The 17,384-nt window shown below is 32.6% G+C and overlaps 1 protein-coding gene across 1 annotated transcript in view; it reads right to left on the bottom strand.

Moving 5' to 3' along the window:
- The window catches only part of ELP4 (elongator acetyltransferase complex subunit 4), a 225,457-nt gene that overhangs the window by 114,821 nt on the left and 93,252 nt on the right, over positions 1-17,384 (bottom strand). Inside the window, exons 8-9 of the mRNA XM_007181016.2 lie at positions 9,073-9,181; positions 6,005-6,111 (exon numbers count right to left, since the gene is read on the bottom strand). Coding sequence (XP_007181078.2) covers positions 6,005-6,111; positions 9,073-9,181 — 216 coding nt within the window. The remainder of the gene's footprint in view (positions 1-6,004; positions 6,112-9,072; positions 9,182-17,384) is intronic.

Consider the following 17,384-nt stretch of genomic DNA (forward strand, 5'->3'; position numbering starts at 1 on the left):
TAAAGCAGCCTTAGGCTCTTCTCAGAATGGAAACATGTCACTATTGCTGCAATATTCCAACAAATCAGAATGCAGAGAAAAGAACACTTATGCAATCACGTCCTGGAAGGGCACTTTACTCAACATTTAAGTGCAAAATAATTATAAAGAAATTTCAGAAAAATTGCAGTGAACATAAACGACGCAGGGAAAAATGTTTTTTCTCTCAACACGCTTAATAGGTTTTTAAAAAGCTTACCACTTAGAAACAATTTCCTTTTATTTCCTTTTACATTCTCCTTATGGAATTATTAATGTAAAGACAAATTTTTATGAAGCAGTAAGTGAAAAGTTTGGGATTCAAGCTGCCAGTAAGAAATACTCATTCCCTCCCCCCCACCCCCAATATAGTACTATTACTTTGGAAGTTTGATCAAAGGGAATAAGCTTTCACAACATTTATATAGGAAGTTAAAAAATACTTCAAATATTTTGGGAACTTACCTAATCAGTATACTTTTAGCATGTGTCTAGTCATGTAGCCATCTTTGGTCAATCATCAAAAAATCAAAGGCAAATTGGCATGACTCAACCCTAACTTTAATACCGCATGATTGTGTCGTGTAAGCTTGTTTTGTGTGAGAGCTGCTGTGGTTTTAGCAGAGAGATTAACAACCGGACCTAAGCTGGCCTCCAAACCTTGCCCTGCTGATGCCTCAAGCTCTTTGAAGTCTGACCATCATACCTGGCAAAACAACAGTGGGAACTAGGATGGTGTCAGATCTAATCAAATTGTTCGCTGCAGCATAGCTAACTATGGGTTCACTAATTGGCCCAATTTCGGATTATACCTTTTGCTACAGATTCAGGACAATAATTTAGTTAAATGATGTTTTTTTTTTCTTATCTCTTCTAATTAAGATTCCAAAGTGGGAAGAAATAGGATTAGACAGAGTCTCAAAACTGTGTTCCCTTTAAGGTGGTATGCAGTTTTGATAGGCTCACTATGACATGTGAAATATATAGAGCATAGTAGTAACCCAGCTTCTGGAGATTCTGTGAAACCTATATGACATTACTGTATGTCTACATCACTTGGGAATTAAAGTGTAAATATGGGGATGATAATATAATGAACATTAAAATGTGAACAGTATAAAATGACATTTCTACTGTTAAAGAATGTTAATTTGGGTTTACTTTTGACAAATGATTTTACCTATGAGAATAGATGTCTATGTTCCACTTTGGTTTTCTTTTTGCTAACTGCAGTATATGTGGGATTTGAAATACCAATCAATATTTGTGGAGGGCATCATTATCAGAAAAGGTATATTTGGACTACATGGTTCATGATGCTACAACCTAATAATGCTCCTGAGCCAGACATTTATGTTTCCATTTTTTAAATTTTTGTGACATAACTGTGAATTGACACATAACTTAACTCTCCCTTCCCTCTACCTCTAGATATGGTAAACATACAGTCACCTTTCTACTTCTCATTTAAGAACTAGAAAAGCTGTTAAAAAAATGTAGGGGAGTAAGGAAACCTAGGACCAAAGATATCATGCAACACTCTAAATTGTCCAAGGTTGTCACAGTGACTGACACCCTTGTAGTTTGCAAAAGTTTATGCTTTTCTAATATGTAAAAATTTCAAATAATTCTACTGAATCATATCAAGTATATTGTAGTATTAATATAAAGCTAATTTATATGGATGGCATATACCATTCTGGTCTTAATACTTAAGAATGAATCTACTAAGTGCATAAAAAATAATAGTTTCTTAATAAATACAGGTTGATCAATTATTCTGTGAGAAAAAGTTCTTGGTGATTGGAGAGGTACTGAGGTCTTGTATTCCGAATTAGGGGCAAAGTATGACAAGACAACCGTGAATAAAGTTGATTTACTTTGATTTTCTGAACTTTTAGTATTCATTTAGCATACAAAACCCACACAGATATGATATTTATGATACTCACTATTTTTGAACCAGTTAAAAGCCTACATAAGTATTGTTTATCTTTATACTGAAAATTTGCAGTGAATGGTGAATGTCTTTTGTATATTCCAGTATACCCCAGTAACCATACTTTCTGACTTGAACATAGAAACACTGAATCTTAGAGCTAGAAAACTGTCCCATCACTAAAGCAGAAACCTTGTTTGTAATAACCTTAATAGGGTCTGCACCTAATGTAATAATACATTATTATTATTTATATTAGAAAATTAGATTACTAGAGTGTGTTAAGATATGACCAAACTGAACAATACAAAATCAAAACAGCACAATAATATTAAATGGAAGTAAAAATGCTGCTCTTATCATGTCATCAAATTAAATACAGCTACATTTCAAATCTTACCAAATCTCTTATGTACTATAATTACATCATAATTACTAATATAAACAGAAAACTGGTTAATGATGATCCCAACATCAGAGAAGCAAAAATTATAGAAACTGAAAAAATACAAATCTAAGTAGGTACTTCATCTTGGAAGTGAAGTTATGTTACCAAGTTATACATTTTACAGAACTTAACTGAGAAGGTAGTGTTTATAGGTCACTTGACCAGTGGAACTTACATAATATTTATAGCTGTATTATTTGGGCTATTCTTTAAACTCCATAATTTATCTACATTATATATATTTCAGCAGAGATTTTATACCTACTAAGTCTGTGACGCTTCTTAGTTCTGGGATAGATACAAAGATGAAAAAGACATAGTTACCATATATTGAGTCTATTATTATACCTTAGTAAAGCCTTTGGTTATAAAATATTTAATCTCAATATAGAAAATATAAATAAGCCAGAACAGTGCCAGGTACACAATAAAGGCTTCATAAATGCTAGCTATGATTGAATGGAGCTATGGTAAGGTCAAGAAATAAGTAGTATATTATGGTTAATCAGATATGCTAGAGAATTACTACGTATAGTTTACAAGGATTATCAACATTCAAAAAATTGGCAAGTTATTTCTTTTAACCTGAAGCCATGTTGAATCAACCTTAAACTTTCTCTTTTACTTATTCAGAATGCATGCCAGGATTTTAGTGTCATTACTGTAGATATGATCCTGCTATGGTTTTTGTAGAGGGGCTAATTCATACAGCTTTATAGTTGATGAATACTAAGTATCACTAAAAATTTACTGTGATTAGACAAATGCTTCCACCTGAATCTGGACAATACTAATACATGCTCCAAAAAGGGAGAAATATTCTTTTGCCTTCTCCAAATCACTCAAAGAAACTAGAGATTACTGGTTAAAGTTGCTCTACCTGTTAGAGGCCCTGGGTGGCTATTAGTAAAAACATATTCAGTTTTCATATGAAAAAAGGCAATGATTTAATAAATCAAAGAAAAGGGATGCTAAAAATAGAGATGAGGGTTTTTACTTGTTTCTTTTGCCCCTTGTTTCCACCTGTGCCACATTTTGAGACCATGTTACTCACAGTAAATTCCCACATGTAACAAATCTACCTGCATGGAATCAGAGAAGTTATTTTTGCTTTAGCTGCTAAACCACCTTTCCTTCTGAAAGAAAGCCACGGATTCAATGTCTGGTATATTATAGCCTCAGACTTTACAGACTAGTATAGTGTACATCTCCTTATTTTTTAAATATCAAGGCAGTTTTAAAAAAATATTTATTTGTTGTGCATATCAAAACACTGCCACTTGATGAAGGAATCCTCTTGTTTCCACTGCCCATAATATATCACGAAAGACTTGCTATCTGTTTCCATATGCATCTTATAATGTACAATGCTACATTTAAAGCACTTAATCTTTCGTGAAATACATGATTTTATCCTATATGTATGTACTTCTGTTAGGTTTGATTCTTTAATTCACATTTTTTTCTAATCACCAAATTGAATGTTATGGCATAAGTAAATAAGATATTTAGAATATGTTTCACTTATATTTCTATACTTAAAAAAAACCATATTCATTAGGTTATAAGCCAAAAAGGTAAAGGATTTGATCAACTGTATTGAATATTAACTTTAAAAAAAGAACAACCACCTACTTGTGTTTTGTTTTTAAATACTGCTTCCAAATCATAGGGTGACCAATTATAATGGTTCTCTTAGTTTAGGATAGTGGGAAGAAGAGAGAGGAAATGGAACAGAAACCTAGATCTTTTATCAGCTCCAGTGGTAAAGTGTAGTAAAATGTAGTTACTATTAGAACCTAAAGTTATTCGAAGGAGAGGTCCTACTTGACATATAAGTCCTTTATTTCTACTCCTCACCCCTCAAAATAAGACCCAGTTTGTGTGGGTGTGTGTGTGTGTGTGTGTGGGTGTGTGTGTCTGTGTGAGAGAGAGGGAGAGAGAAAATAAACATGATTCACGTTACTGTGCTAACCATCTTCTCTGGGTGCAATATTTTTTTTCACTAGGGAATCTCCTTGCTTAGTTTGTATGGTGACAGACATGATACCTTAGACCTGGTTGTCAGAATGCTCATCTTGGGAGAAAGGTGCCACATGGAGAGAAAAATCTTATATCTTTCATTAAATACATAAATTCCACCTAAAAGAAAATGAGGAGGCATGCTTTCCTTGTGATGCTAACAATTATAACTTTATCCCTCTAAAAGCGTTAGCAATATTATGGTAAATTACCCAATATTCTGTCAGAAAAACTGAAACAATGTTGAACAATTACAGTGTTGGGTTCCATTTCAATGGTTCCTTTTGAGAACTAAGGCAAATTAGCTCAAGAATCACTATTTCTACACTCTCCTTCTTTTGGCTTTAAGTGGCTTTTGAAGGGAGCATCCCCAGATGAGAAACTTCTAACACTCCTGCAGAGATGACCTGCTTGAAGAACTGGCTGCCTGATTAACTATTAACTGCTCTCAATAGGATTAGATAATTAAGGACATTGATGACCATTAATTAGGAGGAGGGCACATTAATTTGTCACTGGATAGGGCCCTTACAATGATTTATAGGTTAGTGCCACTTGCAAATGGGAAGGGAAAGAGAAAAAGAGAGAGCACCATTAAGTTACCTTATCAAGTGGCCAGCTAAAGAGGGCAGAGGGTCAAAAAAGGGCCAGAGTGGTCACTTAAGGGTGAAGTCCCAAACACCAAAGCAGTGCCAAGCCACATTGACCATCATTTGGTGATGAAGTTAAAAATATGCTAATTTATTGGTGGCAATTCTCTCTTTTTATGGTTTCAAGCAGTTAAGACAAGTGGCCTGCTTAAGAGCTTTTCATTTGAAAAGAGATTAAACAAAATGGTTTGTCAAGGCTGCTTGGCTGTTTTATGTCTTTGTTAAAAAAAAATTGCACCAGTGAGTATACTGATAACTATCACATCACCCAGAAGCCATCTCTCTCTCTCTTCTGAGCATTTATTTCTCTAATAAATACACCAACTTTAATTGCTTAACAGTGCTATGTTCATTTGCTCTTTAGCAAGATTAAGTTGAAATAAATCTTTTGCACTACTATTTTCTGTCACTATTTCTGGCATAAAGGTCACAAAAAAAGTTTAAGTTTCTGTAGAAAATTTACTTAAAGACGCTGGTGTAAATTATACTTTTGTTTTATTCAGCACGGAGAGAGAAAGGTGATTTCACTAATAGTAAAGAAAACTGCTTTTAGAATGTAGATAAGGATCTTCTTTTCTTAGCCATACACGATTGTGGGTAGCATTCACATTCCACACACAAATAAGCACAGCTCATTAACATTTAATTAAACACGCTTTTGAAAGCCTTGGAAATATGCACGTCATACTTCTCATGTAAGTTTGGACCTTACTTTTAACAGACATTTAAAACAAAACCATTTTTGCTATACTCTAATGATATACCATTAAAATAAAAGACAAAAAAGGATAGTCTAAAAAAATTATTCTGTTACATCAAAAGAACTTAAAAATATTTAGCATGAAATATCTCCTATGAATTTCATTAAAGTAAAAGAGATGCTATTTACCTCAAGACTGTGACTCAAACATAAAAATTCTCTCTTACCTCAATGGTGAATAGCTTCCTTTTTAATTTAAAAGCTAAGTCTTTGACATCTGATACATCATAAATCAAGTTATTAAGCTGAGGAATCTGCCGTATATGAATCAAACCTTGTGGAAAGAAAATTTAAAAAATTAAAAAATGCTGTCATTGTACGCATAAATTAAAGAGTCTTACAGCAGAATTCTGTAAATTTACACACAAGCATCCTCCCCCTTTTAAAACTGGAGCTTACTACCAGGAGCAATGAAGCAAATGGTGTGATTATACTCAAGTAATCAAGCAGAATAAGATAAACAGAAATCCTTGTGCGAGGAAAACTAATTGCACTTTGGTACAGAAGTACAGATGTAAAGGATCTTAATACTTGTCAAAACTACAGCCGGTTTGTGTGTGATTTTCTCTTGTATTTACAGTAAGCAAATATGGCTATCACCTTGCACGCTGCCCACAGCACCACTGAGTGATCTTTATTTTATTAAATGCACCAGTAAGCAGCCAGCAAAACAAGGCTTATGGGTTACTGATAACCAGTGAAGCACTAATGAAAAGTATTTCATTTTATACCTTATTAATGACTTGAACAAACCATTGAAGAAAACTACATTTCAGAGCACACTCTAGGATCAAACATTAACCCCATGCCATCCCAAGACACTCATTTCTGTGGCATGTTAGACCTTTATGTAGCTGTTATAAGCTTTGTAACAGTGCTAGGTAAACCGTGAGCTTTGGCCTCTTGTCAGTAGAAACACTTGCTAATTTTTTCTGACAAGGGCACTGGATGGCTTTTGTGCAGCTTAATGCAGTTTCTGACTAAACTCGGGGTCATTTGCCACAGATGAAGACATGGAAGATTCTTCAGCGCGTCTCTCTGCCTGACTCAGCCCATATTTAAAAATTACCACCCCAAAGACACTGATCCCTCAACATGGGGGAAGAAGGGAAATCCAGATTTGAACAAATTAGATAAATCTTATTTACATAATTGCTTCTCTAGTATATAGTTTTGTGTGTGTGTGTATTTGGATGCTTAGTAATGTATTATTGTTAGCTTAAAAGGGTCAACCTCCAAGTGCTTAACTTTAGAAATGGCCCCTTCAAAAATAATTCACTAAAATATCTGACTTAATTTTTTAAACTTAAGAAAATGCAAAAGGTGTTATTAAGAAGACAGCTTTTACATACAAATTAAAAATATCTCATACAGAGTTGTTTAGTAAAATATATTACAAATATTCACACCATACTTCCACTTGCACATTTATCATTTTAACCTTGCAAGTGCTTGTTTAGCTAACTGTTAAATCAGGAGGCCTTACAGAGTGAATCAATCATTCATCAGGTCCTTCTTATTAACAGAAACTTTACTTATCATCAGAATCACCCATTAATCTGTGGCAAACAAAATTGATCAATCCAGAGATTTCAGCACAAAAAAATCATAGCTTTTCAACCCTTGAAATGTTTCGATCAAAATAATATTTTTTAGAATATAAAATTTGATTTTACTAAATTTATAAACTCATAGTACTTACAAATGATACTCAGATATAACTTATAAAGATAATGTCTAACTTGAGTTGTTTTAACATAAAATGTAAATAATAAATTAAAGAAATAGTTTATCCAGTTATAAGATACATAAGTCCTGGAGATGTAATGTGTAGCATGGTGACTACGGTTGACAACACTATACTGTATATTTGAAAGTTACTATGACAGTAAATCTTAAAAGTTCTCACCAACAGAAAAAAAAAAAAGTGTAACTATGTGTGGTAATGGATGTTAACTAAAATTATTGTGGTAATAATTTCTCAATATATACCTATATCAAATCATTATGTTGTATACCTAAAATTAATACAATATTATATGTCAATTATAGTTTAATACAAATTTTAGAAAAAGAAAAAAAAGGGAAATAGTTTAACCTTAACAGTTCTCTTCCTACCAAAGCAACAGTAATATATTAAATGAATTATATAGAGGGTTAATTTGGGCATATACCACATGCACACTTATGCAATGATCATGAGGCAAATTATTTTATGTAGTTTGTGTTCACAGTTTATATTTTCTAGCCTTTTAAAAAATACTTGATTGTTAGATCATGCTATTTTATTATTTTTTTAAAAGGTTTTATGCCAACTCTTTAAAGCACTGGTGGTCATAAGTATCTTATAATCTTTTTCTTGGTAGACTCTAGAAATTGCCACAGTCCTACAATCACAATCTTATACAATCTTGTAGCAGGCTTCAAATAAGCTATTCAGTCTTTAGACTAAGGTTTTCCATGGAAGTATAGTAGTTCCACAATAATAATAGCAATAATTAGTATTCACTCAGAGTAAGTAAATAGGTAAAATTTTATTATTCACCATACTCTATATTCAGCTTAGATCTAAGATAAGCATAACTACTAAACTTACCCTATTGCGACAGTTCTATGTAGGAACTTTTATTTCAAAAAATCCCCAAATTAACCAAATGACTAAAATACTATTAAAAGTCAAAAAATATAAGTAAGAAGCCTGATTAATTGACCTGTGTTTATACTAGGGTGGTAACATTTTAAAACTTGCTAATAACTCTAACAACAAAATGATCAACAAAAAGTCCAAATATAATAAAAGATGTTTACTTTCTGAAAATGTGATTGCCTAGGACTTTTTAACTGTAATACAGTATGAATTTTATTTATCATACAGCTAAGCTTTGTAAAGTATAAACCACTATACATAGCTGTTATTATTAGAATTTATGTAATATTTATTTCTAACATGGTTAATAAGTAAGACTGATTTCACAGCAACTTTAGGGACAAAATGTACATCTGACTGAGCCATGCCTTAGTACATGGGTTTGACACCTTTCAAATAGCTACTATGCTTCTTAGTCATAATGTAGTTTGGTGACAAGCTGTCATGAAAGATTGGCCAGGAAGGAAAAACGTTTAACAGATATATTAAAAAATAAAATTCATGCTACATGACAGTAGATATCATGACTGGACAAGATTCTTCCAGGCAATTGGAACACGCCCTTTTCATTATAAAGATGCTGCTTACCATGATAATCCTTATATAGTGGGTTGGTTTCTTTCTCAGAACCAATAAATGATTCCAGACCAACTACTGTATCTGACAAGTTTGTAACACGAGCAATGATTGCTTTATTCTGTAAAACAAGGGAACAAAACACTCATGTTATATTTAAAATATACCATCTAGACAATGTCATTATGCCATCTCAGTGACAAATTGTAGAGAAGATAGACTATCAACATGGAGAAATAACTTAAAAGTTAAAGCTACCACAGGTGGAAAACTGGGTGGAAAATACGTCCCATGTAAGTATGCTACTCTAATTCGAAGAGCTGAGGGGGCATACCTTAGTTTTCATAGAAAAATAGTTTTTCTCTTGTCTTAAGGGGCAAGGCTATCTTTATTTTCATATACTATTATTTTTTCAAATTACTTTACCCATTGCCCATCGTAAAATCTGATAAACATCAGAATTTAGAAGCAGTATATAGTACAGTATAACGTATAAGGGAAGATCCCACTAACATCTGTCAACTGGGACCACGTCCCAGCCGTTTAATAGCTGAGGTCCTCTGTATCATATTAGAAACATGGAAGGGTCCAGCTAAGAGTCTGCAGCATGGCCAGCTCTGCAGTCTTCTATTCTCTCTTTCCAGATGCTGCTATTTGACTCTGTAATAACGATAAAGGCAAAGAAAAGATTGCAGATGACCAGCACTAGACTAGTAGCCTACCCTTTCCTTCCCAACACAACCAGACCTGAATCAAAAATACTGCTGAACAATACATTATAAAAGATGTCACATTTTAAATAGCAATAGTTCTAAAATGCCCAGAATTTCATGGCTATAAAAAATATAATAATTAAAAATATAATCACAATAATCTGCAGGTTTTCTTGAATTATTTAATTTAATAAAGTTCAGTATTCCTTATAACTCCTGATAGGGTGATAGGTTTGAAAACTATTTTATAGGCTCTAACACCTTAGAAAAATATTTGACCTGAAGATCAGGATAAGTTGAAAAGATTGTTGTTTATAAAATTTTACAATTTTGAAACTCCCATTTTATACACTGATATGTCATTTTAAAACTAATCCTTAAAAAAAGTATGGGAAATGTAAAACAGTCAAGACAATTTACAGTCTCATGCTGTGTCCCCTGTTAAGAAAAGTCCGAATATAATCAAATATGTTCACTTTCTGAAAATGTGATTGACTATTGAGCTTACTGGTATTCCTCTGTTTAAGTTCTCTTGTAAAGATCGCATAAGAATGAAAAATAAAAGAGGGCTGGTTAATGTTAACTGACTTGGTTTAAAATACACAGTAGCCTCTGTCACTAAACATTATGCTGAAGTGACTAGTTAACTCACATCTAGGGCAGTACTTTGTAACTCCTCTGTAAGTAGAAATGTGTGTTATGAAGAGAATATTACAGCCTTTGAAATAGTGCTCTTAAAAGGAAGCAGCAAAAGTAATTATCCTTAATTGTCTTTAATACTTTCAATCACGGGGGGGGGGTACCAAGAATAGAAAAACGAACATCGTTTGGAAATGCCTATTTTTTCCAAGGCAATTTTTCATTCAATGGTGAGAAAATAATCCAGATTGATCCCTTACTTTCAGTTCTATGCCACAGGGGATGGTCCTACTCCAGGAATAACAGGGGTTTCAAAGGCCATAAACATGCTCCTCTCAATATTTCTTTAGCCAAAGACCATTATATCGAGCTCATCCAGGTTGGGTTTCAGCCAGTTATTCTTCACCCAAACAAAAATGTCTGCCAGACATTCCAACAGCTGGGAGACAGTTCACAATGAGTCAACTTGAAAATGATTCATTGTGCTGAGTACTGAACAATGTTGGGGTGGGGGTGGGGTATGGCTGAGTTGGCTGTAGAGGGTGAGAACAAGTGGGAGATGAAGAATAACCATGTGGTTCTCCCATTAAGAAGGATCTTAGATAACAACCAGCAGACTCTTATCATTTCATTTTTAGGATAAACTCAACTGGGAAGAGTACTCCTGTCATGGACCCTCAGATGAACAAGCACTTATAAAGGCTACTGACAATATTTCTTAATCAAAAAGGTCAGATTTCCTTTTATCTATAAATAGAAGACTGAGCCTTTGTATCTAAATATCTGAATCTAAAATTATAAAAGTCAATTTTTGTTACGACTCAAATATCAGGATTTCGGTGATATAAGCTAGGGCTTATGAATGATAGAAATTGTAAGGTTTAAGTATGGAATTAGTCTTCCATTCTAGTAGTATATAAGCAAGGTCCTGCGTATTTAAATGGTCAACTTGACATTTATTTCAAAGAAGGTTTCTTTCCTTAATTTAACCTTAAAATTGACTAATAAACCACTTAACATCCTCTAATATTTATCTGCATTATAAGTCTTTTTAAGGTAATTTGTGGGAGATTAAAAATATCAATTGTCCACCTTGCAGAGGAAAACTGATGAATTAATATAAAAGATAGACAGCCTAGATTTTAAAATCTCAGAAACTCATACATATATTTCATTTGTCATATTGCTAAGTTCCATAGGTTTACATCAGTTATTAACTACAAACGAAATTCTATTTTAAAAGCTTCTATGAAGTATCAGAACAAGAATAAACTTTTAATCATTACCATAAAATAAGTTACATTTAACGGTGACCTTACTGCTTTCTGCACAGCAATTCTGGAAAACAGTTTATGTAATGTGGCAAACCAGATTAATTGTGAAAGTTGTATAGATATCTGAAAAATGTCTATAAAATAAAAAGCACAGGAAATTATATAAGAATAACATCTAAGTTTCGGAATGAGATAAATTTTATACTAAACTCATTCAGTCTTCCAATTATTTGTAAGAGCATAAAAGATATTTGGGCATGTAAAGGTACTTACTTTTTTAAAAGTTCAAATAGTGTTACAGATTACTTCTTTACCTCCAAGATTCATAGGGAACGTGGTATATTGATGTAATCATATCTTAAAACCACTCTTGTCAAAATGTCTTTCAAATCGTAATATTAATACTAAATGGTCTTTTAGATAAAGGTAGGTAAATTTACTTAAAAGAATCTAAAATTAACTGCTTTTAAAAATCCTTAAAAGCGTAATAATCACAATTCACTTTAGGAATAATGCACTATGGACAATAAATTGTCTTATTATAACCTGCAATGTTCAGAAAGCTTTAGCATAATGATTTTAGCAGAGGCCTGGAAACTGGAACTTCTATATTCTCATCTTAAGAGATTCTAAGTGTTTTTATGTTATTAGCCAAGATGCGAAACCTCTTTAGTCTACAGTATATGTATGTAGTTGGAAATGGAGAAGTAAAGGTATTTGTGCATCTGTTACTTAGACATACATTTTGAATAATTTTTGTGTTAAATTTGAAGTTGTTGCAATATAGTTGCCAATAGAATATTTGAGTAAGGACATTCAGGATTCACCAGTATGAGTAAATTAACGGTTACACCGCATGCATGGCATAATGACATCATCCAAATATATACAGTGATACTGCCAATCTTCCTTCCTGCCTATCTGGATGTGAAAATCTAGGATGACTCAAAAATCTTTCTTATACTAGGCAAATCGCCCTTCAGTCCTGGGTGAAAGTTGTCAGCTCTGGATAGTAGCCAAGACATGACTAGGAGGGAAGCCAGAAGAGAGCCAGGGTCCAGGAGTTTTAAGAGTTTGCTGGCAATCCCAAATAGCATTGTATTAAGTTACATAAAAGGTTCTTAAAACTTTCTGTTGTGGTGTAATTTCTTAATTAATTACTTAAATTTAAATTATGTCAAATGATGTTGCAAATAAAAAAGGCAAATCAGAATGTCCAGTTGACTACCTTCTTACTCCAATTTTAATTTCACAGAAAAACTTCACAGAGTTTTTGTTTTGATTGTTCCTTGTTTGGTTTCATAGAATGTTTCCTATTTACTTCTACAGAATGGTAACCTCTTTTTATTAGGATATGCCAAATCCATTAAATAGATTTTAAATAAAGGAAGGTTAATTTAATGCTCTTTTCCAATTCAAAGCTCATAAAGCCAAAATTAAGAACTTTGTTAAGAGATAAAGATTCAACCACTGCCACAGGAAGCTCCCTTTGTTTTTTAATAAAAATGGTTGCGATACCTATTTAGAGTGACCAAATAACAATGAGAATATATCAAAAAACTCTGAATATTTCCTTACTTACTTGGACCTAATTATCTCAACAATATAAATGATATAGTTTGTACCGATACAATATATACTTCCAGGAAAGATTTTAACAAGATAATTAAAAAGTAATTAACCAATCACTTAACTATCAAGAAGCTTGAAAGGAATAAATCAACTGACATAAAGCATTTGTGAAACGCCCCAAATTAGAATAAGTTCTTGGGTTACTCAAACAAGAAAGACAGCAAACACACAATGTGAAGGGTAGAGCTCCGTCTGAGTATGGCACGCACATCAGATTTGGGACTACAACAGCACAAAAGCACTATCAGGTTAATACTGAACAGTTAAACAAATATTTAAATTTATGTTTGACCCTACTATGTGAAACGATGTGTGTGTCTATGGTGGGGAGGGACTCACCACAAGAAAAGCAATTATTCTACTTAACAGCTCAAGTTATAATAACATTTAAAAAAAATGATATTAGAAACACAAACATACCACAACTCATGACATTTTTTTTTTTGTCGTGTAATCAAAAAAAAAAACAAACTTGAATGAAAGGATAAATCTAGGGATATTTAATGAGGTATTTGTTTTTCCATGCTTATTAAGTTCTCCATTCAATTGAAATCAAGACTATGAAATAATAAAATTAAAAGTTATACAGTTTGTAACTTTTTACATGCCTTCCCTCACCTTCCCAGAGTTGTCACTTACTTCTGTGGATTAGACTCTTATTTTACTAAAAAAAAAATTGATAGTGGGGAGATAATTATATTCATAGTTAATTTTGAATTTAAGAAAGAATATAATTTTATCAAAATTATACTAATACATATTAATAATCATATTAATACCTTAGTGAAGGTATTAGATTAAATCTTTCCAGATTTAATACTGAACTTTATTCAAGGTCACACACAATTTTAAAATATGGAGGAACTTTTGTAAATTAAAAAAATCCTAATGGCAACACTCTCTTGGTAGCATTGTATATTGATATTCATGTAGGGAAATCATAAAACAACATATTTTGGTTCTTTTTTCTAATGTTTAAAACATATCCACAAAGAAGCTAATGGTAAATATACCTACCTCAAGGGCAAAAGAAATTGCTGAGTATGTTGCCAAATACCAGGATTTTTACTAGGATTAAGCAATGGAGCCATATTTTTTGTTTTCCATCTGATCATATACTTGTTATTCTATATTTTGGTATGAAAATGTTGGTTCCTTAAAATTGAAGCATTTTTTAAAGAACACATGATGTTATTTTCAGATATATTATTTACATTTACACTGGTCTCAAATACTACATGCTTTGCAGAACATTTGTTTACATCAGTTTTATTTTTTAGTAAGTTATTATATAAAACATTAAAAAAACTTACATATTCTGAAAACCCTAATAAATGGACTGAACAAAATGCTGTAATGGATAGGCTGAACAGAATAATGGCAAAATATTCAAAATTAATTTTAGGCATTTTTAATAAACTATACACCATCTAGTTTCATATTATAGAAATTATTCCCATGGAAATTTACTTGTATTTTTAAACCTTTCATGGGTAACTTCCTAAATCAGAAATTTGTTGCTCACTACTTTATACGTGAAACCCTTAAAATGCAATTCGCAGATGTCCAAAAGCTCACACCCTGCCTGGAAAAACAACTGCTAATATCCAAATATCAAACAGAGCATCCAGCTGATGTTTGCGATGCAGTGGTAGGTTAAAGATACTAAAATTTAAAATCAGCTTAGAATAATCCCATATTGAGTATAAAATTATAGCCTGTCATCAGGAACAGGCTGACAGAGCCAGGTCCAGATGGGAGACTGGCTGCGAAAAAGGCTGAGGCAGGTGGGAATATGATGGGAACCTGACGGAAGACAGGACTACTCCCTCTGCTGGCAAGGTTCTCACCTGCTTGAATTTTTAACTAATGACTAGCTTTCCTTCAATTATTTAAGATATAACCAACAAATTATGTAAGGTGTTCCTTTTTTAGTTGGCTGTTCTGTGTTTGCACATTTTCAAACTCACAGTATCCTATTTTTTCACCAGATTAATTTCTCAGAGATATAAGGATCCAATGTTTCACCAGGAGGTCCAATTATTTACTTATAATTTAATTGCATCATAAGCATAAACAAATGCAGAATTGCTTTTATAAATATTAGGTCTTTAAAAATTAAAAACGCTTCTGATTTATGTTTGTTGATATATATCTCTTCTGGAAGAAAAAATTTCTTGGGCTACAGACTTCAGAATCTCTTTCTCAGGCTCTGCATAATGCCCCGTAATGAAATAATATAGAAATGAACCATATAAATCAACTATACAGGGAACAAGGAAACAGCATGTCACAGCAAAACAGCATAGATGTACAGCGCCAAACCCATCTGATAATCTAATGATCTGAGTTTACAGATATTATGTACTAATATATAAGAAATTAAGAACTAATGTTTACACAAAAATTTTGTTAAATTTTACAGAAAAATTATTCAATATTTGATTTTCAATGTAAGTTAATAGCTGCAGCAAAAACATTTAGTAAAAATCTGTTCTAAGATTTTGGCCTACAACCAGAAGCTCCCAGAACAGGAGGGATCAGCTTTTTCACCCACTGTTCTCATCTGAATCCTGGCTTAAAAGCTATTCCAGCTCCCAGCTTTCCAGAAGGCTCCATCCCAGGAATCCCTGCCTGCCATTTGGTTTGCTGATTTTAATCTCTCAGGACTTTCTTACAGTGGCTCTACTATGCTGAACTGGCACTTGCTTCTAGAAGTGAGTTATTATTAAACCTGTAGGTCAATTGTGGCACTAAAAACTCTTCGGAAGCTTTCAGCCACAGTGTACAATTTGCTAGTCTAATTAAATATTAATTCTAAGTGTTACATTTTGTGGCTAAGAGCTTTTATTTTCCATCATCAGCTTGGAAGAGAAAGAGGTTACAAGGCTAATTTAATCTCTCCCCCGTCCTCCCCAACATTAAAGATTAACTACATAGGGTGCGAAAACATTATTAGAGAAGCCGGAACTCTTTATATAGTAATAATAATGTAATTAATAGCAAAGGGCTAAAAAATAATGTTAGGATATAATATATGACCAGGTACTTAAACACTTTTAAATTATAATTCGTTTCAAGCATGTTTTGTCTCGATTTTAAGAAATAAGTATCGCCTTTCTTTGAAGACAGTAATCTTTCTTTAAGGGAAGGTATGCATCTAAGTATATAAATAGGAATAATTCAAAATTTGCATTTTCTTATAGGTGTTTTTCAGAAAGCTTGTAACACCCAAGATAAAAAGCTTAGTAATTCTATTTGTAAAATAAATACAAAATTAAGTAAAGTTGTACTTCTTTTCTGTACACAAAAGTGATGTAGTAGAGGAGAGTCTATAATAAAAATAATGTTAAAGATCCTTCCCCTTTTTTTATTTCTATCATGTTCAAGGAGATGAAACACAGAGTCCCTCCCCGATTCTGCTCCCAGAACAGTTGTGTCCATGCCTGGACATTGGGCATTATAAAGACTATGCAGTCCAGCAGCCAAAGATTCCATATGCCCAAACAGATGACTCAATCTCCATACTGTGATGAGACATTTCACTATTTCTATCATTCATATATTTGAAAATTTTGGCTCTAAATAGTACTTTAACAACCATCACCACTACTAGGAACTATATAGTATGAATCGGTATATGAACCAAAACTTCATAATTTTAGGGAAAGTAAAAAAGTATTTAAAGTCAAAATTATTTTTCATTGTATGCCTTATCGAATATGATTTGGTTAGATTAATTATAATAAAAGGTTTCTAAATGACTCTTTTTACTTCTGAAGACACACATGAATCTTACTGACAGTTTTAAATATGCTACCCTTATTTAATATGCATATTTACACTAAGACAAAATGGCACATATACTGCTCCTAACGCTCTACGTAGACAGAAACTTATAAGAAATTTGGAGTTTATTTGTGTAAAAACTTTCAAAAATCCTGGACCAAGAAAGTAAATTAGAAATATAAGTATAACGCATACAAGCTAAGATTTGATTTAAAAAATCAATCAAACACTAGATTATGCAATATGAAACAGAAGAAAAAAAAACTGGAACTATAAA

Source organism: Balaenoptera acutorostrata, chromosome 9 (genome assembly GCF_949987535.1).
Source record: "Balaenoptera acutorostrata chromosome 9, mBalAcu1.1, whole genome shotgun sequence".
In the NCBI taxonomy this organism is placed as follows: domain Eukaryota; kingdom Metazoa; phylum Chordata; class Mammalia; order Artiodactyla; family Balaenopteridae; genus Balaenoptera; species Balaenoptera acutorostrata.